Source organism: Arvicola amphibius, chromosome 12 (genome assembly GCF_903992535.2).
Source record: "Arvicola amphibius chromosome 12, mArvAmp1.2, whole genome shotgun sequence".
In the NCBI taxonomy this organism is placed as follows: domain Eukaryota; kingdom Metazoa; phylum Chordata; class Mammalia; order Rodentia; family Cricetidae; genus Arvicola; species Arvicola amphibius.
The window spans coordinates 82,773,925-82,792,369 of record NC_052058.2 but is presented as its reverse complement, the minus strand read 5'-3'; the positions used below and the strand labels follow the sequence as shown (position 1 = coordinate 82,792,369).

The window sequence follows — 18,445 nt, the reverse complement described above, 5'->3', positions numbered from 1 at the left end:
AATATAATATTTTGGTTTCTTTAATTTATTTGAAGTTTTTTCATGTGTATGATTGTTTTGTCTGCATGTGTGTTTGTGCACCACATGTGTACAGGGCCTGCAGAAGCCAGAAGAGGGTGTTGTATTCCCTGGAACTGGAGTTATAGAAAGTTGTTGGTTGCCATGTGGGTGCTGGGAATTGAACCCAGGTTCTCTTCCAGGAGCAAGTGTTTTTAACCACTGAGCCATCTCTCCCGCCCTTGAACTTTCTTATTGTTCCTCTTTTCTGTGCTCTGAGCTTGAATTTCATTAATTTATCTTGAAACCCGAGCAAATTATCTGAAAGGTAATTTTCTGTGTACAAATATTGATTTTTTTACTTAATGTATTTTTTCCTTAAAACTGTTTCTACACTAAGATATTTATCTTTGACTATTTAAGAAAAAACTTATTAAATTGATTGTAATATTATTTTAATATTTTAGTTAGACTGGAAAAATTGGGTCTTGGCTCTTTAAATCCACATCTCTCTGCCTCTTAGGGTAGCTCTGAGACCTCACCAGAAGAATGTCTTTGTGCTGTGGGTGGTGGTTAGCACAGAAGTTCACAACTGGTCGAAGTTCAGAGAATAAATACTGTGGAGTGCTCAGTCACAAATAAAACATCCATACTGTCCCCATCTTCTTAAAGCCAGAGACCCTTGCAGAAGATAGGACAGTAAACCTGTCTAGAAAACTAGAAGTTGGGGAGGACAAGTGAATCATGCACAGCAGGACCATTATGTGCATGAGCTCCCAGCAGACATGGCTGCTGGCACAATATCTGTATAAGATCAAGCCAATAGATGTTCTAGCATGGGATGAAATCCCACCCCCAGTGGGATTATTGACAGTAAATGGCTTAGTAATATTTCATTTATATTTTAATAAATAAAGCTTGCCTGAAGATCAGAGAGTAAAACAGTCACACTAGCTAGTGTTACAGATGAGGCCACAATAACACATACCTTTAATCCCAGGAGCCACACTAGTTTGCCATAGAATCCAGGTGGTAGTGGTATACACCTTTAATCCCAGAACTAGAGAGGATTATAAAATGAGAGGCGACAGCTCTCAGTCTCAGTCTCATTCTGAGATTCCTGGAGGTGGGATCACCATTTCAAACTGAGGTCAAGGTAAGAGCCAGTGGCTGGCTGCTTTGCTTTTCAGATTCAATTCCAATTTCTCTCTTTGAGTTTGATTAATTGTGCTTTAAGGGACAGTCAGGTTTTTAAGGGTGTAACCTCTGGTAGGTAGATCATATTCCTGTTGATGGCTCCATACCCAGGAGTATATAGGCAGCACAAATTAGACTTGGTGGATCAGAGGACACAAAGTTGGGAGGGGTTGGAGGGTAGAGAGTGGGTTTGGGAGTAGTAGAGGGTGAACACAATCAAAACATATATGCATGTATGAAATTCTCAAAAGAATTAATAAATTTAATAAATATAAATAAATAAAATATAAATAACTGACCAGCATTGTTCAGCAAGACAAAGGATATATACTAGTGATATTGCTCCCACTTTCCAAGGTATTCTGTTTCTGGAAAAGGTTGAGGTTTTCATAACTTAGTTCTATCTAGGATATAGCTTTGACTCAAAGTTACAGGGCTTGGAGTATGATGTTATCCTACATAAGAAGCCATCTTGCTGACTGATTTATAAAGTTATAGGCAATGCTTTTTGAATGCGGGTTGATGATACAAGTTCTAGCATGGTATCTTTAGTCATTGGAATTTGTAGAAGTAATGTTCAATAAAGTAGTCTAGATGTAGACAGTAAATATAGTTACTCTTTTTCAGACTCTCATACAAAATACCATTCAATAATATCATGTATGCCTTTGTGGCATTATTTGTTAGTTAGAGTAACTTGGCAATTGCATAGAATTTTGGTAATTAAAACATGATATTTGGCATATGATTGGTTTTGCTTATTCATAACCATGCTACTTATTATGCCAGACAGTTATTTTGATTTTCTGCATTTCTACAAAAAGAAGATAACACGATGGTTATGTCTCTCTGGAGAGCATGTAGCAGGCTTTCCTTTGGACCACCAACCTGTTCCCAAATCATGACATAGAGACTTGTTATTGTTATGCCCAGTCTGTGGGGACCCCAAAAGACTACCAGGGAGACTGACTCCTCGCAATGCAAAAGCAAGATTTATTGTGTGCACATTTTCAAGCCAGCAGGGACCTTGCCAGCGCAGCAGCCAGAGGAGGTACCCTGCCCTTCTAGAGGGTGTTATTTAAAGGCAAAACCCAGAAAAGTTACATTAATAGAGTGTGGGGTGGTGGGTTCAATCCTGATTGGCTCGTGTCTAGGGAACATTCACAAATTTTATTTTCGAACCTTACCTGTTGCTTGTCAAGTTTTCTTATCGGCTGACAGGTGGGGACATTCTGTGGTTATCTGTAGTTTCCAGAGGCCCCTAGCCCTTTCTGAGGACTGGGATGTTTTATGAGAAATAGCTTACACTTATAAGAAATTGCTTATAATTATACAGATGCAACATAAGATGGAGGCGGAGGACAAAACGGAGGAACTTTGGTTCCTCAGTTATTAGTTATGAATGCTTGGCCTTATCTTACTCTTGCTTTAAACTGTTTCTCTTCTTCTATATTTTGTCTCAGGGCTTTTTTTAACCTTTCATTCATTCTGTATATCCTACTCCTCTGCTAGCTCTGTATTGACTGCTGCTTCCTGGCTGGCTCGCCCCGGGTTTCTCCCTGTTTTTCTCCTTCGTTTTCCTCTCTCATTCTCTGCTCCTGAGCCTAGAGTCCCCCTCATATTTATTCTCTGTAGTAAGATGATGTATTACTCTTTTGGTCCTTTTAGGTGGGGGAGGGAGCTACCACCCAGCTCCCAAATGAATCACACATGGAGTCTTATTTTTAGTTACAAACGTCTGGCCTTAGCTTGGCTTGTTTCTTGCCTTCTTTTACTTAACTTATATTATCCTGTCTACCTTTTGTCTCTGGGCTTTTCCCTTTTCCATACTTCTGTAAATCTTACTCTTACCTCGTGGATTGTGTGTAGCTTGATGACTGACCCCCCAATGTCCTCCTCCTTCTCTGACTACTTCTCCTTCCCTACACCCATTTTTCTCCTTCTGTATATTCTCTCTGGCTGCCAGTCCCACCTATCCTTTCTCCTGCCTTGCTATTAGCCATTCAAATCTTTATCAGACAGGCAAAGTATCACACAGCTTCACAGAGTTAAACAAAGGCAGTATAAACAAAAGTAACACATCTTAAAATAATACTACCGACAATTCTCTCTGCCCTCCAGCCCCACCAGCCCTTCTACGGACATTCAACTTTTGTCAGATCAGTCAGGTGCCAGAGGCAGGCAAGGAAAAACAGCAACACATCCTTACATAGTTAAACAAATGCAACATAAACAAATGTAATGTAAGTTTGCATAATTTGACTTATATTTTATATTTATATTAAAACATATATTTTGTATGATATATGTTTTATATATATTAAATGAGATGTCTAGTTTTTCTTTTTTCTTTTTTTTTTTTTTGGTTTTTTCGAGACAGGGTTTCTCTGCAGCTTTTGTGGAGCCTGTCCTGGAACTAGCTCTTGTAGACCAGGCTGGCCTCGAACTCACAGAGATCCGCCTGCCTCTGCCTCCCGAGTGCTGGGATTAAAGGCGTGCGCCACCACCGCCTGGCAGATGTCTAGTTTTTTATGTGATCTAAGAGCTTTTGAAAACCAATTTTAGGTTTAGCTTTTCTTTTTAATTACCATGTAATAAAGAGGAACTACAAGGGTCTAATGTGGTTAATTTAGGACTTCTGTGCAAACTAGTGCCATGTTTAATGAAGGTCAGATCACATCATTGCCCAGTGTAAGAACAAACTCAAGTTACAGGAGTGTTAAGTATGGGAGGCAAAATGGAAGCAATTGTAGGAAAAGTTAATTTGTATTCATATTCTTTAAAATTTCTTATTTTCCTTCAGTCTGATGAGAGAATTGTAAATATTTTCAGCAACAGTTAAAAAATTAGAAATTAAGCTCAGATATGCCTTTTCATTCTAAAATGCCATTGATAATGAGATAGCTACCTAAATAGATTTTAGTGGAAGAAAATTTAAGGGACACTAGCCCACTTGAACATGTGGCTCTTGCAGGCCTTACCTTTCTCTCCCATTCCCTCTGCCTTGCAGAAAACATTAGACTACATTCCTGAAGCTGGCCCCCAAGTATTATCACCTTATCTGGCCTCTTCCTCCTCCTGAGGCTATCAAAGTATTGAGGTCCAGCAATCAAAAGCCTCTTTTGGCTACCTTAATTAACATGCCTAATTAAAATTAAACACTTTGTCCTAACATGGAGTCTCCTTCTTTACTCCACTAAACCACAGTGGAGTTTACTTTGTAAACCACAGTTTGCCTATGTACCACACCTGTCTCCTCTCTACCCAGAGACAGTACTTTCCTGTCCCCTTTCCCTTTCCCCTTCCCTTTCTCCCTCATGCCTCATTTCCTTTACCACCACATCCTAACACATTCTAACACAGACCTCCCCTTTCCTCCTCTTAAAAATTACGCCTGCAAGACAATTTGCTGCTGTTTTTCTGCCCAAGTTAGAAAGCAGCCACTTTAAATTCTCTTCTCCACGTAATAAATGATCTCTCTGTGATCAAACAGGTGTTTGGGTGCAGTTTGTGCCTAATCTGGGGTCCAGGAGGAAGCCCGCACTGTATGGTGATCTCATTCCAATATGATAACTTAATTATCAAATAATATATCTATGTTGTTATCAACTGCATTTAATGGAAACATCACTCACACTGCTTTCTTTGAACAATCGATGATGTATATGAGGACTTTGAAACTTAAACGTTTTGTCTTCTTTTGATAAAAATAACATTAAAATTCATAACAGCAGGGTTTGTAAAAAATTAACCTTAGAAAATAATTAGCTGATACTAGTTAAGAAATGCAATTTTGCATGGAGACAGCATGGTCGGTGGGACAAGCCCAGCACTATATTGTTCGCAAGGCATCTTGGACTTTCTTGTGCAGAACACAGCAGTGGTTTTGGACGGATAGTTTGGCAGAATATTGAATGTTGCTGTGAACTGCCATAGCGGAGACTGATGGTTTGTCAGTGAAGACTTAGGTGTGCACAACCTAAGATGTGACCAGAACAAATGGAAGTTACATTTGGACTTCAGTGAGATGCACAGCAGAGGCTGAGAGAAAACCATGCTGGCCAAGGTACTACACTGAAATGTGTCCAAGTAAAGTGGGGACGGAAAGACAATTGCAGATGTAAGAACAGAGCCCAGCAGGATGTCTGGTCACCGGACAGACTGAGGAAAAGGTCTGAATATTAATAAACAAAAACCCTGTGCACCCATCCTTGAAGGAGGGTTAGGAGAATTTGATCAGTTAAACAGGAAGAGACCCCTTTATGAAAGGCTGTTACTTGCTGGGACTCCTCCCCTATATCCTGCTTTGCAACTATGAGTAAATGGCAGGATGCTCAGCCAGGAGTCTCCTGGGAAGGACCAGTCAGGGAGCATAGAAGACCAGAGCTTGGAGGGCCCAAAGAGCCCATAAAAAGTCTGACCCAGAGTCTCCCGGCTGACTCGCACTTTGGGGATCCATCCCATCCCATTGATGGGAGCTGTCTGTTCTACTACAGCTTGTTATTTTGTTCATTTTCTCTCTGTAGCTGATGTTTCTCTGTCAGCAGCTCTACGGATCTTTAGTGGTCACTTTGTGTCCAGGACCCTCAGATCTCCATTTTACTTCTGGGCAGAGGCGGCTGCTTTAGGATTGTGGTAATTGTGTTAGCTGTTTTAGACCTGTGATTGTTACCTTTGTTTGGGACCCCCAAAGTCTCTCTGCTTTCTCTCTCCAGCCTCTACCTGCTTTCTAGTCCTGGCCCCAGATCTCTAGCTGTTGGTCACTGCCTCTCCCCTTTCCACCTGACATTTCACTTTTCTGTCTGAGGGGGTCTTATTTCCAGAAGTTCTCTTCTTTGTCCCATGGGATGAACTCAGTGGTAACCTAGACAACCACCCCTCAACCAAGATCCTTGTAACTTCACCAATGCCAAAATAGCATGTAGACCTTTCATCCCATAAACTCGGATGTGTCAGTGGGAGTAGAGTGTCAGTGAATGGTGGCAGAAAGGAGTTTTAATTGAACTAGACTTATTGGTGACTTTCCCTGCTGCACGGTAGTTGGCAGTCATGTGCTGCTGGGATATTCTGAGCACAAAAGACTTACTAGTGTTTGTTAAGCTTAAAGTTATGATGCAATTGTAATAGTCAACAGACATGGAAAATTTTGAAAAGCTGGGACCACTCTAGTTGAATTTAGGTTTAGATTTGAGTACTTAAACAACATGTATCAGCTGGGCGGTGGTGGCGCACGCCTTTAATCCCAGCACTTGGGAGGCAGAGGCAGGCGGATCTCTGTGAGTTCGAGACCAGCCTGGTCTACAAGAGCTAGTTCCAGGACAGGCTCTAAAGCTGCAGAGAAACCCTGTCTCGAAAAAACAAAAACAACAACAACAAAAAAAACCATGTATCATGGACAGATTTCTCCTCACCCATTCTAAGTCCAACTGCTGTTATCTGTAGAACACATTCTAAAAACTAAACAGGCCAATATTTACAAAAGTATAAACAATTTCTAATAAGCTTACCACTTAGTAAGAAATAGGCGGTCATTAAGAGACCTGTTTCTCTGAGAATACAACTGACACGTGACCAGGAGTTCAGAAACCTACATTTAATATTTACTTCCACTTTTCCCATCTTTACTTTTTCATAGCTCATACAGACTATCTATCCGATACTTAGTAGACACCTGACCTCGGACAAGATGAGTGAGTGATTTTGTGTCTCGGTTTTCACAGACATAAATCTAGGCTAACACATTTCTCAGTTTGCTGTTAGACTTAAGAGGGAATTTAATATGCTTAGAACATTGCCTCTCAGCCGGGCGGTGGTGGCGCACGCCTTTAATCCCAGCACTCGGGAGGCAGAGGCAGGCGGATCTCTGTGAGTTCGAGGCCAGCCTGGTCTACAAGAGCTAGGTCCAGGACAGGCTCTAAAAAAGCTGCAGAGAAACCCTGTCTCGAAAAACCAAAAAAAAAAAAAAAAAAAAAAAAAAAAAAAAAAGAAAAAAAAAAAAAAGAAAGAACATTGCCTCTCACTCAAAGAGCTTGAAAACAGTTTGGGCAACATCAGCATCACTTGAAGCTTTTGTGATTGCTTCCTTCTGCTATGTCACCTGCTCCCCGACTCAGGTGCAAAGACTAGTCTGATTATGAGTGAAGTCGCTTAAAAATAGAAATACTTTATAATTGCCCTACAAACTTTGTGGTGCAATCTGTTTTTTAAAAAAATTAATTATTCTGACATCTAGAAGTGATAAAATCTGGATTTTTAGTTAATCTCTTCTTAACAGCTTTATTGAAGAGTAATTACCACAAATAAACTGTCCATATTTGGAGCATGGAGCTAATGAGTTTTGACATGCACACGTACCTGTGAAACTGTTAGACAGATAATAAACACACCCACCACCCCTACAGCTTTCTTTGTGCTTCTTGTAATCCACCGATCTGCACACATTGCCCCTCCCAGGCAACAACTAACATGCTTCTTCCTGTAGTCATATATTCAATGAAAGGTACAATAGTGACAAAAATAGGTGTGGAGAGATCTAAAATTTTTTCTAATTTTTTTCTTCTTTCTTTCCCATACCAGAGACAGAAACTCTGGACTTTTCTTTTAACAACATGTTTGAATTTAGAGAAGGATAACCATTGTCCAACTCCAAAGCCAGCTTTGATTTTTAAGTGATTTAGGTAATGAAATATTACCCTGTAGAGGATATGGTACCTTAAGTCAGATTTCTCTTTGACTGGTGATTCGTTCTAGAAAGTTATTATTTGTGCAGGGGTACCTTAGGTAATCGAGAGAATCTCCTCTTTGTATTTTTTCAGGAGCAATTTCTAATCCCCATTTAGGTAAATCTTTCCTTACTTCTTCAAACATTCTTTCTAAAGTATCTGTGTTTGAATCAGATAGCAAAATGCCATCTATGTAATAATAAATTATAGATTTGGTAAATTGTTTATGTGTTGTTTCCAATGGCTGACTTACAAAGTATTGTCACAGGGTAGAGCTATTGAACATTCCCTGTGGGGGGACAGTCCATTGATATCTTTTAGTAGGCTGAGAATTATTATAAGTAGGCACTGAGAAGGGAAATTTTTCTCTGTCCTTTTCTTGTAAGGGTACAGTGAAGAAACAATCTTTTAAATCAATCACTAAGAGAGGCCATCCTGTAGGCAATAGGGAAAGCAAAGGAATTCCAGACTGTACAGGGCCCATCAGCTCTTAGATCTGTCATCATTCTCCATTTTCCAGATTTCTTTTTAACAACAAATATAGGAGAATTACAAGGGCTGGTTGTTTCCTCAATATAGTGAGCATCTAGTTGATCCTGTACCAGCTGTTCTAAGGCTTGCAGTTTCTCTTCTGTTAAAGGTCATTGTTTAACTCATATTGGTTCCTCAGTAAACCATTTTAAATGTTGGGCTGTTGGTACCTTTGAAGGTTTGCTAGTTGTTTTGTGTTCTTGGACAGCCTGAATGGCTGGTGACCTTTTCTTTTTTTAATAATAACTTATAATATCCTGCTCAGAAACATAAGTTTCTGGGACTGCAGGATTGTTCCCACATTGGGTGGCAGATGAAGAGGAGGAACGTGCCTTTTGTGGGGGAATGTGAATAAAGCAATCCCACACCAGGTCTAAATAGAGTATAAATAGGGGCTTTTTATTAAAGGGAAACTCACAGATCACAACAGGAAGCAGGAACTGAATCCAACTTCCAGGTGTGATGAACGGTGGCATTGAGAGAGGCTGGGGTGGGTATTCACATGCTTTTTGGTATCCAAGGTCACACCAACCTGGTCCAGTCTCTTAAAAGCCATTAGCTGAAGGAGGTTCCTCATCATGAGTATGTGTATGTGTGTGTTCCTACATGTATGTGTGTGTTCCTATGTGTATGTATGTTTGCAGCATGTGGCTGTTAAATGTCCTTGCTATATAGCCCCATCTCACACTGAACTCATAGGAATCCTCCTGCCTCTACATTCTCTGTGCTGGTATTCCAGGTGTTCTTCCCCACACTTGGTTTAATTTACTTTGTATTTTGAAGGAAACAGTTTACTTTGTGTGAACAAAAATGCCTGAAAAGAAGCTGTCTAGTTGTGAACAACAACAACAACAACAACAACTTCAACAATAAACCTGCTGGAAGGAGTCTGTGTTGTGTCTGCAGAGACGGACTTACCAGGTGAAAGTTAAGGACTGTGGAGAGACTGGAATTTGATAGGTTCTGAGGCTAACTACTTTATCTTGGGCTAGTCTTAGTTTCTTGTCATAATCAGTATCTGAGTTCCTTCCTTCCTTCCTTCCTTCTTTCCTTCCTTCCTTTCTTTCTTTGGCTTTTCAAAACACACAGGGTTTCTTTGGGTATACCTGGCTCCCCTGGAAGTCACCCAGTAGAACATGTTGGCCTGGAACTCTGGAGATCTGCATGCCTCTGCCTCCTGAATGCTGGATTAAAGGTGTGTATCACCACTGCCCAGCTCCCACTCTATCTGAACTGACATCTCATGATAAAAAATAAAACCCCCCTTGAAGCTATTAACTTAGTAGAGCATTAGCTTCTGCCAACTCAAGAGCTCTAAGAATATCATCAGGTCACCACTTTAGTCTATAAAATACCACTCTGCACCCCCATCTCAATGCACCTGCTGCTCTGGTGTATCCACAAATGTATTGTAAAGTTACCTTGACTTATGACTTCCTTTGATCTGTAAAACTGCAGAAACCCTGTGAAACTGCTTCTACATTGAAATACAGAATTTTGAGTAACCTAAATTTGGGTTCCCAGGCCATGCTCACTGTAAATGGATCCAGAATATACCATCTTTTATTCCCTTTAGTATGAGAATTGTGGTCCTTATGCTGCCATTTCTTTACACCTGAGAGATAACACGAAGCATTGCCCTCAGCCACTAAATGTTTCAAGACATGGGGAAAACCCAATGTCCAACATTGCAATGTGGTGTGTTTGTTATTTACTTGTTGCTGAGACAATAGTGACTTCAGGAGGTTACTATAGCTCTGCTGGAGGGTAGTGCTTGTAATGGCAGAGCAGTCACAGCAGTAGAAGTTGAAGGTGGTTAGTCACATTGCATCCACAGTCAGGAAGCAGAGAGCCTCTTCAGATGGAGCTCTCTCCCCAGCTCCTAGGTTTTGGTTTTGAAACAAGGTTTCATGTAGCTTCACTGGCTTTACACTGTTAGTAGCTAAGCAGAGCTGGAACCTTCAAGCAGAGTTCCTGTTTTAATGACAGGTGTCCTTTTATTCCAGCTGAAGCTTTATGGCACAAACTGGGCATGTGCAGGGATGTGCCCTCCCTAAAGTGCCTCCCTATAGAAACAAATATGGGCTCCCTATAAATTACCCCCTGTACTTTGTTTGGGAAGAACACTCGTGTAAAATTCTTTTAAAATAGAGGGGGAAGTGCTGTGGGACAATGGTCTGTATTCTGTCAATTATATTTTAAATAAACGCTGATTGGCTACTAGCCAGGCAGGAAGTATAGGTGGGACAACCAGACAAGAAGTAGAGGCAGGTCAATGAGAACAGAATTCTGGAAAGAGGAAAGCTCCCTCTGTGGTCCTGGCCCAGCCACAGAAGAAGCAAGATGTGACTGCCTCGTTGAAAATGGTACTGAGCCATGTGGCTAGCATAGACAAGAATAATGGGTTAATATTAGCTATAAGAGTTAATAAGAAGCCTGAGCTAATGGGCCAATCAGTTTATAACTAATGTAGACCTCTGTGTGATTTCTTTGGGAAATCACAATTTATTTGAGAAATCAGAATTTAACAATTCTGGGAACTGGGCAGGACAGAAACTCAGACAACACCACTGCCTGGCTTTATTCCAATTTTGATTGCTAATATTAACTCACATCACACTGTGAATGTAGCTACATATCTCTCCACATCCAGACAGGTTAAGGAAAGGAAGCTACTGCAGAGTCCAAGGGTTTCAAGTGTGCTGGGAAAGTGGCTCCATAGCTAAGGAGTGAGGCCGATGTCTGGAGGGAGCTATGGCGATACTGTGCTGGAGTCAGGTTTGAGAATGAAGCTGCAGGATTTGGCTGTGAGATGAAAAGGCCCGAACCAAGTCCAGAGCAAGAAATGGATCAGGAGCAGGGAACAGCAGTGGGTCAGGTCCAGGTCCAGAGGGGCAGGCAGGTGGATGGACAGGCAGACAAGGAGGCTGTATCAATAGTGAGGGACAGGGCAGAATAGGGGAGTCCTCAGTTGTTCTTGCCACATACCAATGATCAGATGATAGGTTGGTGTGTAGTCATGCCATTGCAGTGTGTGTGTGTGTGTGTGTGTGTGTGTGTGTGTGTTTAAGGGTTTGCCTGTTTCAGACTACTAGGAACTGATCCCAAGTTCTCACACATGCTAGGTGAGGGCTCTACCACTAAGCTTTGCCCCACCTCCTGCCATTCCAGTCTTAGGGGACATCACTTTATGCAGTCCACGTGAAGGAGTTATGCCCTTTCCTTAACTGGGAATATCTGGTAAGTCCTTGGACCTGGATTCCCTGATATGATTTTAATGCACCCATGTTGGGGGGGGGGCGGTCTTTGCAAACACCACAGTCAGAAGAATAACAAACTTCAAGTCTGATGCCAAGCAGTTTAATTGAGGCATTATTAAGCACAGAACAATTTGGTGAAAAGCTTCCTGGTGATAATTCACTCAATCTCATATGCACAGCAAAGTTGAAAACAAGACCACATCAAAACTCATTGTTAAGTACAAATGACATCTTCCGTAAAGATGAGTTCTGTATATTAACTGAGAAAACAAGTTTGAGACAAGGGACTGGGGAGGATCTGGTGTACTCTTGGCCACATAGATAGCCCAAAGATTATCAGGCTATTAAGCACATCTGCTTCCACCTTTCTGGGCAGAAAACAGGTTATCCTTTTCTCCCTTTAAAGACAACCATGTGTGTTTAGCATTCCTGGTTCCCCTAGTGCCTATCTGTGAGCACAAGGACCTCCTTGCCTGCTATCCCATGTGACCCTCCCAGTTTTAAGTCACCCCAGTAAACCTAAAGATGTGTCCTTTCTATTCCCAGGAGTAAATCATTTCTAGTCTGGTAAATCATCCATCTGGATGGATTGTGGGTCAGATGGAATAGTTTCTAGGTTCTTGTAAGATGGAGTCTATGAGGCAGGGCCACTGCCTGATGAACCACCATCTTATCCACTGTGGAGTGACTTAGAGTAGAGCATAGCCTGACCTCAACACCGAGGAAGACTGCGACTCCAGATCCTGAATAAAACATAGAAAGAAAAGGCGATAGATATGGATCTACTTTCATTCTTCTACAGGTTGACATCCAGTTATGCCAGCACCATTTGTTGAAGATGCCCTCTTTCTTCCATTGTGTACTTTTGGCTCCTTTATCAAAAATCAGGTGTTCATAGGTTTGTGGTTTAAGATCCGGGTCTTCTATACGATTCCATTGGTCAACTTCTCTGTTTTTATGCCAATACCAAGCTGTTTTCAATACTGTAGCTCTGTAATAGAGTTTGAAGTCAGGGATGGTAATGCCTCCAGAAGTACCTTTATTGTATAAGATTTTTTTGGCTATCCTGGGTTTCTTGTTTTTCCATATAAAGTTGATTATTGTCCTCTCAATCTCTGTGAAGAATTTTAATGAGACCTTGATTGGGATTGCATTGAATCTATAGATTGCTTTTGGTAGAATTGCCATTTTTACTATGTTGATCCCGAGGAGCAGAAGGAGAGAGAACATGAGAAAGAAAGTCAGGACCGTGAGGGAACCTCCACCTGGCGATAGATGAAGAAAATGACTGAGCCCCACATTGGAGCATTGGACTGAGCTCCCAAGGTCCTGATGAGGAGCAGAAGGAGAGAGAACATGAGAAAGAAAGTCAGGAATGTGAGGGGTGCGTTCACTCATGGAGACAGTGGGACAGAACTAATGGGAGATCACCAACTCCAGTTGGAATGGGACTGATGGATCATGTGACCAAACCCGTCTCTCTGAATGTGGCCAACAGTGGGGGCTGACTGAGAAGCAAAGGACAATGGCGCTGGGCTCTGATTCTTCTGCATGGACGGGCTCTGTGGGAGCCTTCTCAGCTTGGTCGATCACCTTCCTGGACCTGGGGGGAGTTGGGAGGACCTTGGTCTTAACATAGAGTAGGGAACCCTGATGGCTCCTTGGCCTGAAGAGGGAGGGAGGGGAGGTATGGGTGGAGGGGAGGGGAGGGAAGGGGGAGGAGGAGGGGAGAGAAGGGGGAGGAGGAGGGGAGGGAAGGGGGAGGAGGAGGAGAGGGAAGGGGGAGGAGGAAGGGAGGAGATGGAAATTTTTAAATATAAAAAAATAAACCATGAAAAAAAAAAGAAAAAAAAAGAAAGAAAAGGCGATGTGACTGCTTCTAGGTATTGGGGAGAAGGAGGTTTACTTAGATAAAAGGGAGAGCATAGGCAGAGGAGGAAGCTCCTGGGAAAGTCCAGAATGAACCGGATCCTGAGCCTGGCCTCTGAGGAGAACAGGGATGGGAGAGTCAGGAAACCAGGGAGACCAAGAGACCAGGAGGGTAGAGTAAAAAGGACTGGTGTAGCCCAGATGTCTGGATTATATAGGGAAGAACTGCTTGAGGTAAAGGCAGGCAGCTCCTGGGCTGAAGTTTTCAGGGTGGGGTCAGGGTATGCCAGCCATACCCTCTGACAGGTAGGGGCTGAAGGATTCTGGGAGAACCTGCTGGCCAGGTCTGCTTTGATTTGTTAAATAGGAACCTCAGTTAGCCAGGAGGTCGGATCTGTTAGGTATGAGGTTTGAGACTTAACAGATCCTACCTCCCTGACTGAGGTCAGATGAAGATGATGGGTCCCCTGGAGCTGGTTGTGGGCATCCCCATGAGATGCTGTGGACCAAAGGGTCCTCTGTGGGCAGCCCCATTAGATGCTGGGAACCAAGGTTCTCTGAAAAAGCAGCCTGTTCACTTAACAGCAGAGTCATCTCTCCAGCCCCTTTACTTGACTTCCTGACAGTCTATTTCCTTTTTGTTCTGTAGGATGAGTTTACCAATTTGGTTTTTTGTTTGTTTTGTTTTGTTTTGGAGATAGGGTCTCACTATGTAGTGTTGACTGTCCTGAAACTCACTACATAGACCAGCTTGGCCTTGAACTCACAGAGATCTGCCTGCCTCTGACTCTTTCTACTGGGATTAAAGGCCTGTGCTACATGCCCCACAAGCACAATGCTTACTTATGGAGATTTAAAACCTTTTTTGTTCTATGCTCTGATGTAAATCTTTGTGTGAATCTCTAGGCACTCAGTCTAGAGTCACAGTGACTTGGCAAAATCTGAGCCAGGATTTTGCCTGCCTCACCCTTCTCTTTGCAGGGAAAGGCTACTTCTCAGGGCTTGAGTAAAGATTGTAAAGATGAATCCATACAGGCCGGATATGTGAGCAAGCCCAATAAAGCTCAGGTAATTTCTGCTGGAAATTTCCATTTTGTACCCAGGAGGTCTCCAGCAGAGGGCAGTTCAATTTTCCCCATATGTACCCATGTCCTCAAATCCCCTCTCACTGCCTGGCTTTCAGGAAACCCTTTTGACTTCCCTATGCAGGAGTCCTATTCCAGCCCTAAACTGCTTCTCCCATCCAGTAACTTGGGATCCTCCCCACAGAGCCTCAGGGCTCTGGAATCCAGCCCCGCCTTCTCTGGCTGGCTGCTTTACACAGTGGGCAGGGCCGATTGGGCAGGATATGAAACCAACAAGTGCTCAGCCGGGAAGCAGCCCCAGTCCAACAGATCTCTCCTGTTACTCTGCAAGGTCGAACAGGCAACCAGCTGCTCAGCCTGTCAGCATCTGGTACTACAGTCTGCCCTCAACATCAGGAGCCATGGCAGGTGAGTGCAGCGCCGGCTCCAGCCGATTCATCCCCAGGAGTATGCAGGGGCTTGCTGTGAGTTTTGTTCCTTGCTCAAAGAGGAAAAGTGAAGTGATTAGGGTCCCGAATGAGCCTTGGCTGGTCTCTGGAAGGGGAGTTTCTGTTTCTAGCCGGAGGCGCAAATTATGCTGCAGCCCAGCCTCACCCGAGGGGAGCTTGAGCCATAGCCACTCCAACGGCCCTTCCCTAACAGAGTTGGCCTATTTAGAGATAGGGCCTCCTGTGTCCCAGGTTTGCCATAAAATCGCTGCATAGCAAAGGACAGCCTCGAATTCAGGATCCTCTTGCCTCTATTACCTGAGTGCCAGGATTGTAGGTGTGCATTGCTACGCCTGGTTTATATGGCACTGGGAACCGAACTAAAACCAGGACATGGTGCATACTAGGTGAGCTCTCTACCCCCTGAGCTCTGTGCACATTCCCCAGCCTAGGCCAGAGAGTATTTCAGCGTTTGGAAATAAGGTGCTAACATTTAAAAATGCAGAGGCAATTTATAGGGACTCCTGCTGGGCTTGGCGCACCCCTTTAATTCCAGCACTCAGGAGGCAGAGGCAGGCAGATCTCTTTAAGTTGGAGGCCAGCCTGGTCTACTAAGTGAGTTCCAGGACAACCAGAGCTACATAGTAGAGAGAGGCTCTGTCTTAAAAAAAAACGAACAAAAGTAAAAGGGACTGTCAAGTTCTGAAAGAAAATAAGACATAGAGATGGGGTTGGGCTGGAGCTGGGAAGCAGTGTAATAGAACTGGGTCCCAGCTCCAGCCTGTCCCATGGAAACTGGCCTTGGACAGTTCTATGGTGATCCTGGAAGGGGAAATCTGATTTGCTATTTGGTCTATTTTTGTGACAGTCTCCCCACTTTGTCATCATCCCAGGGGGTAAGTATGGGAAGAGGTCCTTGGAGGTCACCACCCCACTTGTATAGTAGCGAACTAGCATCTGCTGCTTGCTTGAGCAACTAGCCCCAGGGGCTAAGTGCTTCCCCACAGCGGCTGGCTCTGAGTCTGGGCAGCTCTAAGGTTTAGGCAGCATTTCCACAGTCGGGACAGAAGTCTAGCTTTTTGTAGTTACTTACCCCCCCCCCTAAAACTACTGCAGCCCCCACAAATACACTCAGGATATTCCCTTGCTTAAAGCTGGCAGGAGAGGAGGTCGACGCTGAGGTTGGCACGGTACCATTGCAGTTCCTAGGGGACTGTCTGGGAGTGTCCGCTAAGCTCTACCATGAACCGCTGGGAGAGCCAGCAGGGAAGAGTTTCCAAGAGCTGGTAAGGCTGTGTCTGCTAGTTTCTCTTTGTAAACTGCTCTCCTTTTATGCAAAAGGGATAAATGTTTAAGACCCCTGCATTGGCACTGCAGACAGACAGAGAGCATGCATATTATACCCCCATGCCTGCGATGCAGTTTAACGTTTGTTTATTTGTTCATCTATCTGTTCATTTTGGTCAGACTGGATTCGAACTCATTTTGGTCTAGGCTGCCCTTACATTCTTGATCCCCCTGCCTCTCTCCCCAGTGCTGGGATTACAGCTGTGTGCCACCATGCCTGACTAAATTTAATTTGTAAATTAGAGGAGATTAACAAAACTAAAAATAAAATAGAAAAATGATGACAATGGCTCTAATTCAGGTGTCTGATCTTGCTTTCTGTTGCTGTGCTAAAACATCGACCTAAAGCAACTTGGGGAGGAAAGGGTGTGTTTCAGCACAGTTTGTCACTGACGGAAACTGAGACCGGAACCTGGAGGCGGGACCCCAAGCAGAAGAACTGTTTCCTGGCTTGCTCTCAGTGATGACTTTCTCAGCCTGCTTTCTTAAATAACCCAGCGGCACCTGTCCAAGGGTGACACCAAGGACAGTGAATCAATCATTAACCAAGGAAATGACGCCCCTTGGCCACAGGCCAGTCTGATGGCGGCAATTCCAATTAACACCTTGTCCACTTGACACGGCACTACTTTGTATTTCTTGTTCCCAAGATTTTATGCTCATGTCACAGAGTAAGACAGTTCACCTTTAAAAAAGCCACACTCCTTATTTTCAATATTTTACAAGTTCAAAGTTTCCCTAAAATAGCCAAAGTCTCTTAACTGTAGGTTCCTGTAAAATCAAAAACCAGTTAAATACTTCCTATTCTGAGAGGAAAAGCATCGGGGCAGAGCTAACCAGACCGAAGCAGAACCAACATCCGACAGTGTAAACGGCTTCGCTACCGAGATCTGGGACTCCAGGGAGTTCGGGAGTCCTGCCTCTCTACCTGTGCCACTGCAGCTCATGTAGCTTGACTCCCGGCTCAATGGCCTCCCCTGATCTCTCACAGTGCCAGGCCTTGGCTACTCTCCATGACTCCTTCAGGCCTTCAAAACCAATCCCACCTGGGTGACGCTAATGCAGTAGCGAGTCGAGCTGCCAGCTTGAGGTGCAGTCTTGTTCCCCTGTTCTGGGACCACAGCTTTTGAGTGCTGATCCCGAGATTTCGTTTCAGTGCTGTTCATCTTTTTTAACCACAGCCGATTTTTCAGCTGCAGCTGACCAGGATTAGACGGCCGGGGAAAGCAAAGGGTTCACTTCAGTGATGCTGGACCCCTGTCAATCACAGCCAGTTCTTCAGCCACAGAGTCTCAATGTAAAACATCACAAAACAGCCCTTCTAGAGTCTTTTTTTAAAAATTGGTTCTTATTGACCTTGTAGGGTCTTTAAGGAACTCTCAAACTTCCCTCTGAAACGTCACAAGCCAGGCCCCATCTGCGCTGTGCTGGGCGTTTTTATCTTCCACGCTCCCAACAAAGGCTCATTAAGCTCTGAGCACTCAATAGCTCTTCTAGCCCAAAGCTCCAAAATCCTTCCAGAGTCCTCAAAACAACGCTGTGAGGTCCATCATAGCAACGAGCCCACTCTGATGCCAGTTCCAGTCCTAGTTTCTTTCTCTTGCTGTGAGAAAGCACTGACCTAAAGCCTTGGGGAGGAGAGTGTGAATTTCCACTCCCAGTTCCCCGCTAACAGTCCATCGCTGAGGGAGGGCAGGGCAGGAGCCTGGAGGTAGGAGCTGAAGCAGAGGCTCTGGAGGAATGCTGTTTATAGGATTGCTCGGCCTGCTTTCTAACACAGCCCTGAACTGCTTCCAAACGGGGTGGGGCCAGCCACAGTGGGCTGGGTGCTCCTAAATCTATCGTTAATGAAGAAAATGTCCCATAAACACATCCCCAGACCAGTCTGATGGAGGAAGTTTTTCAGCATCTGAAGTTTCCTCCTCCCAGGTAATCTAGCTTGGGTCAAGTTGGCAAAAACTACCCAGCACACAGGTTTTCAAAATATGAATTAGCCAGGAGGTGGTGGC

The 18,445-nt window shown here is 43.7% G+C and overlaps 1 protein-coding gene across 6 annotated transcripts in view; it reads left to right on the top strand.

The window, feature by feature from the left end:
- LOC119827766 (NAD(P)H dehydrogenase [quinone] 1) overlaps positions 1-18,445 on the top strand; it is a 70,505-nt gene that overhangs the window by 37,719 nt on the left and 14,341 nt on the right. For 3 of the 6 annotated variants that reach the window (XM_038349629.2, XM_038349631.2, XM_038349630.2), the window contains one exon: positions 14,993-15,069. The exons of 1 other annotated variant lie outside the window; for it this stretch is intronic. In XM_038349629.2, the coding sequence (XP_038205557.1) occupies positions 14,993-15,069 (77 nt within the window). Of the gene's footprint in view, positions 1-9,237; positions 9,369-14,909; positions 15,070-18,445 lie in introns of those variants that run through there. 2 more of the 6 variants (XM_038349633.2, XM_038349628.2) reach the window with 2 other exon arrangements.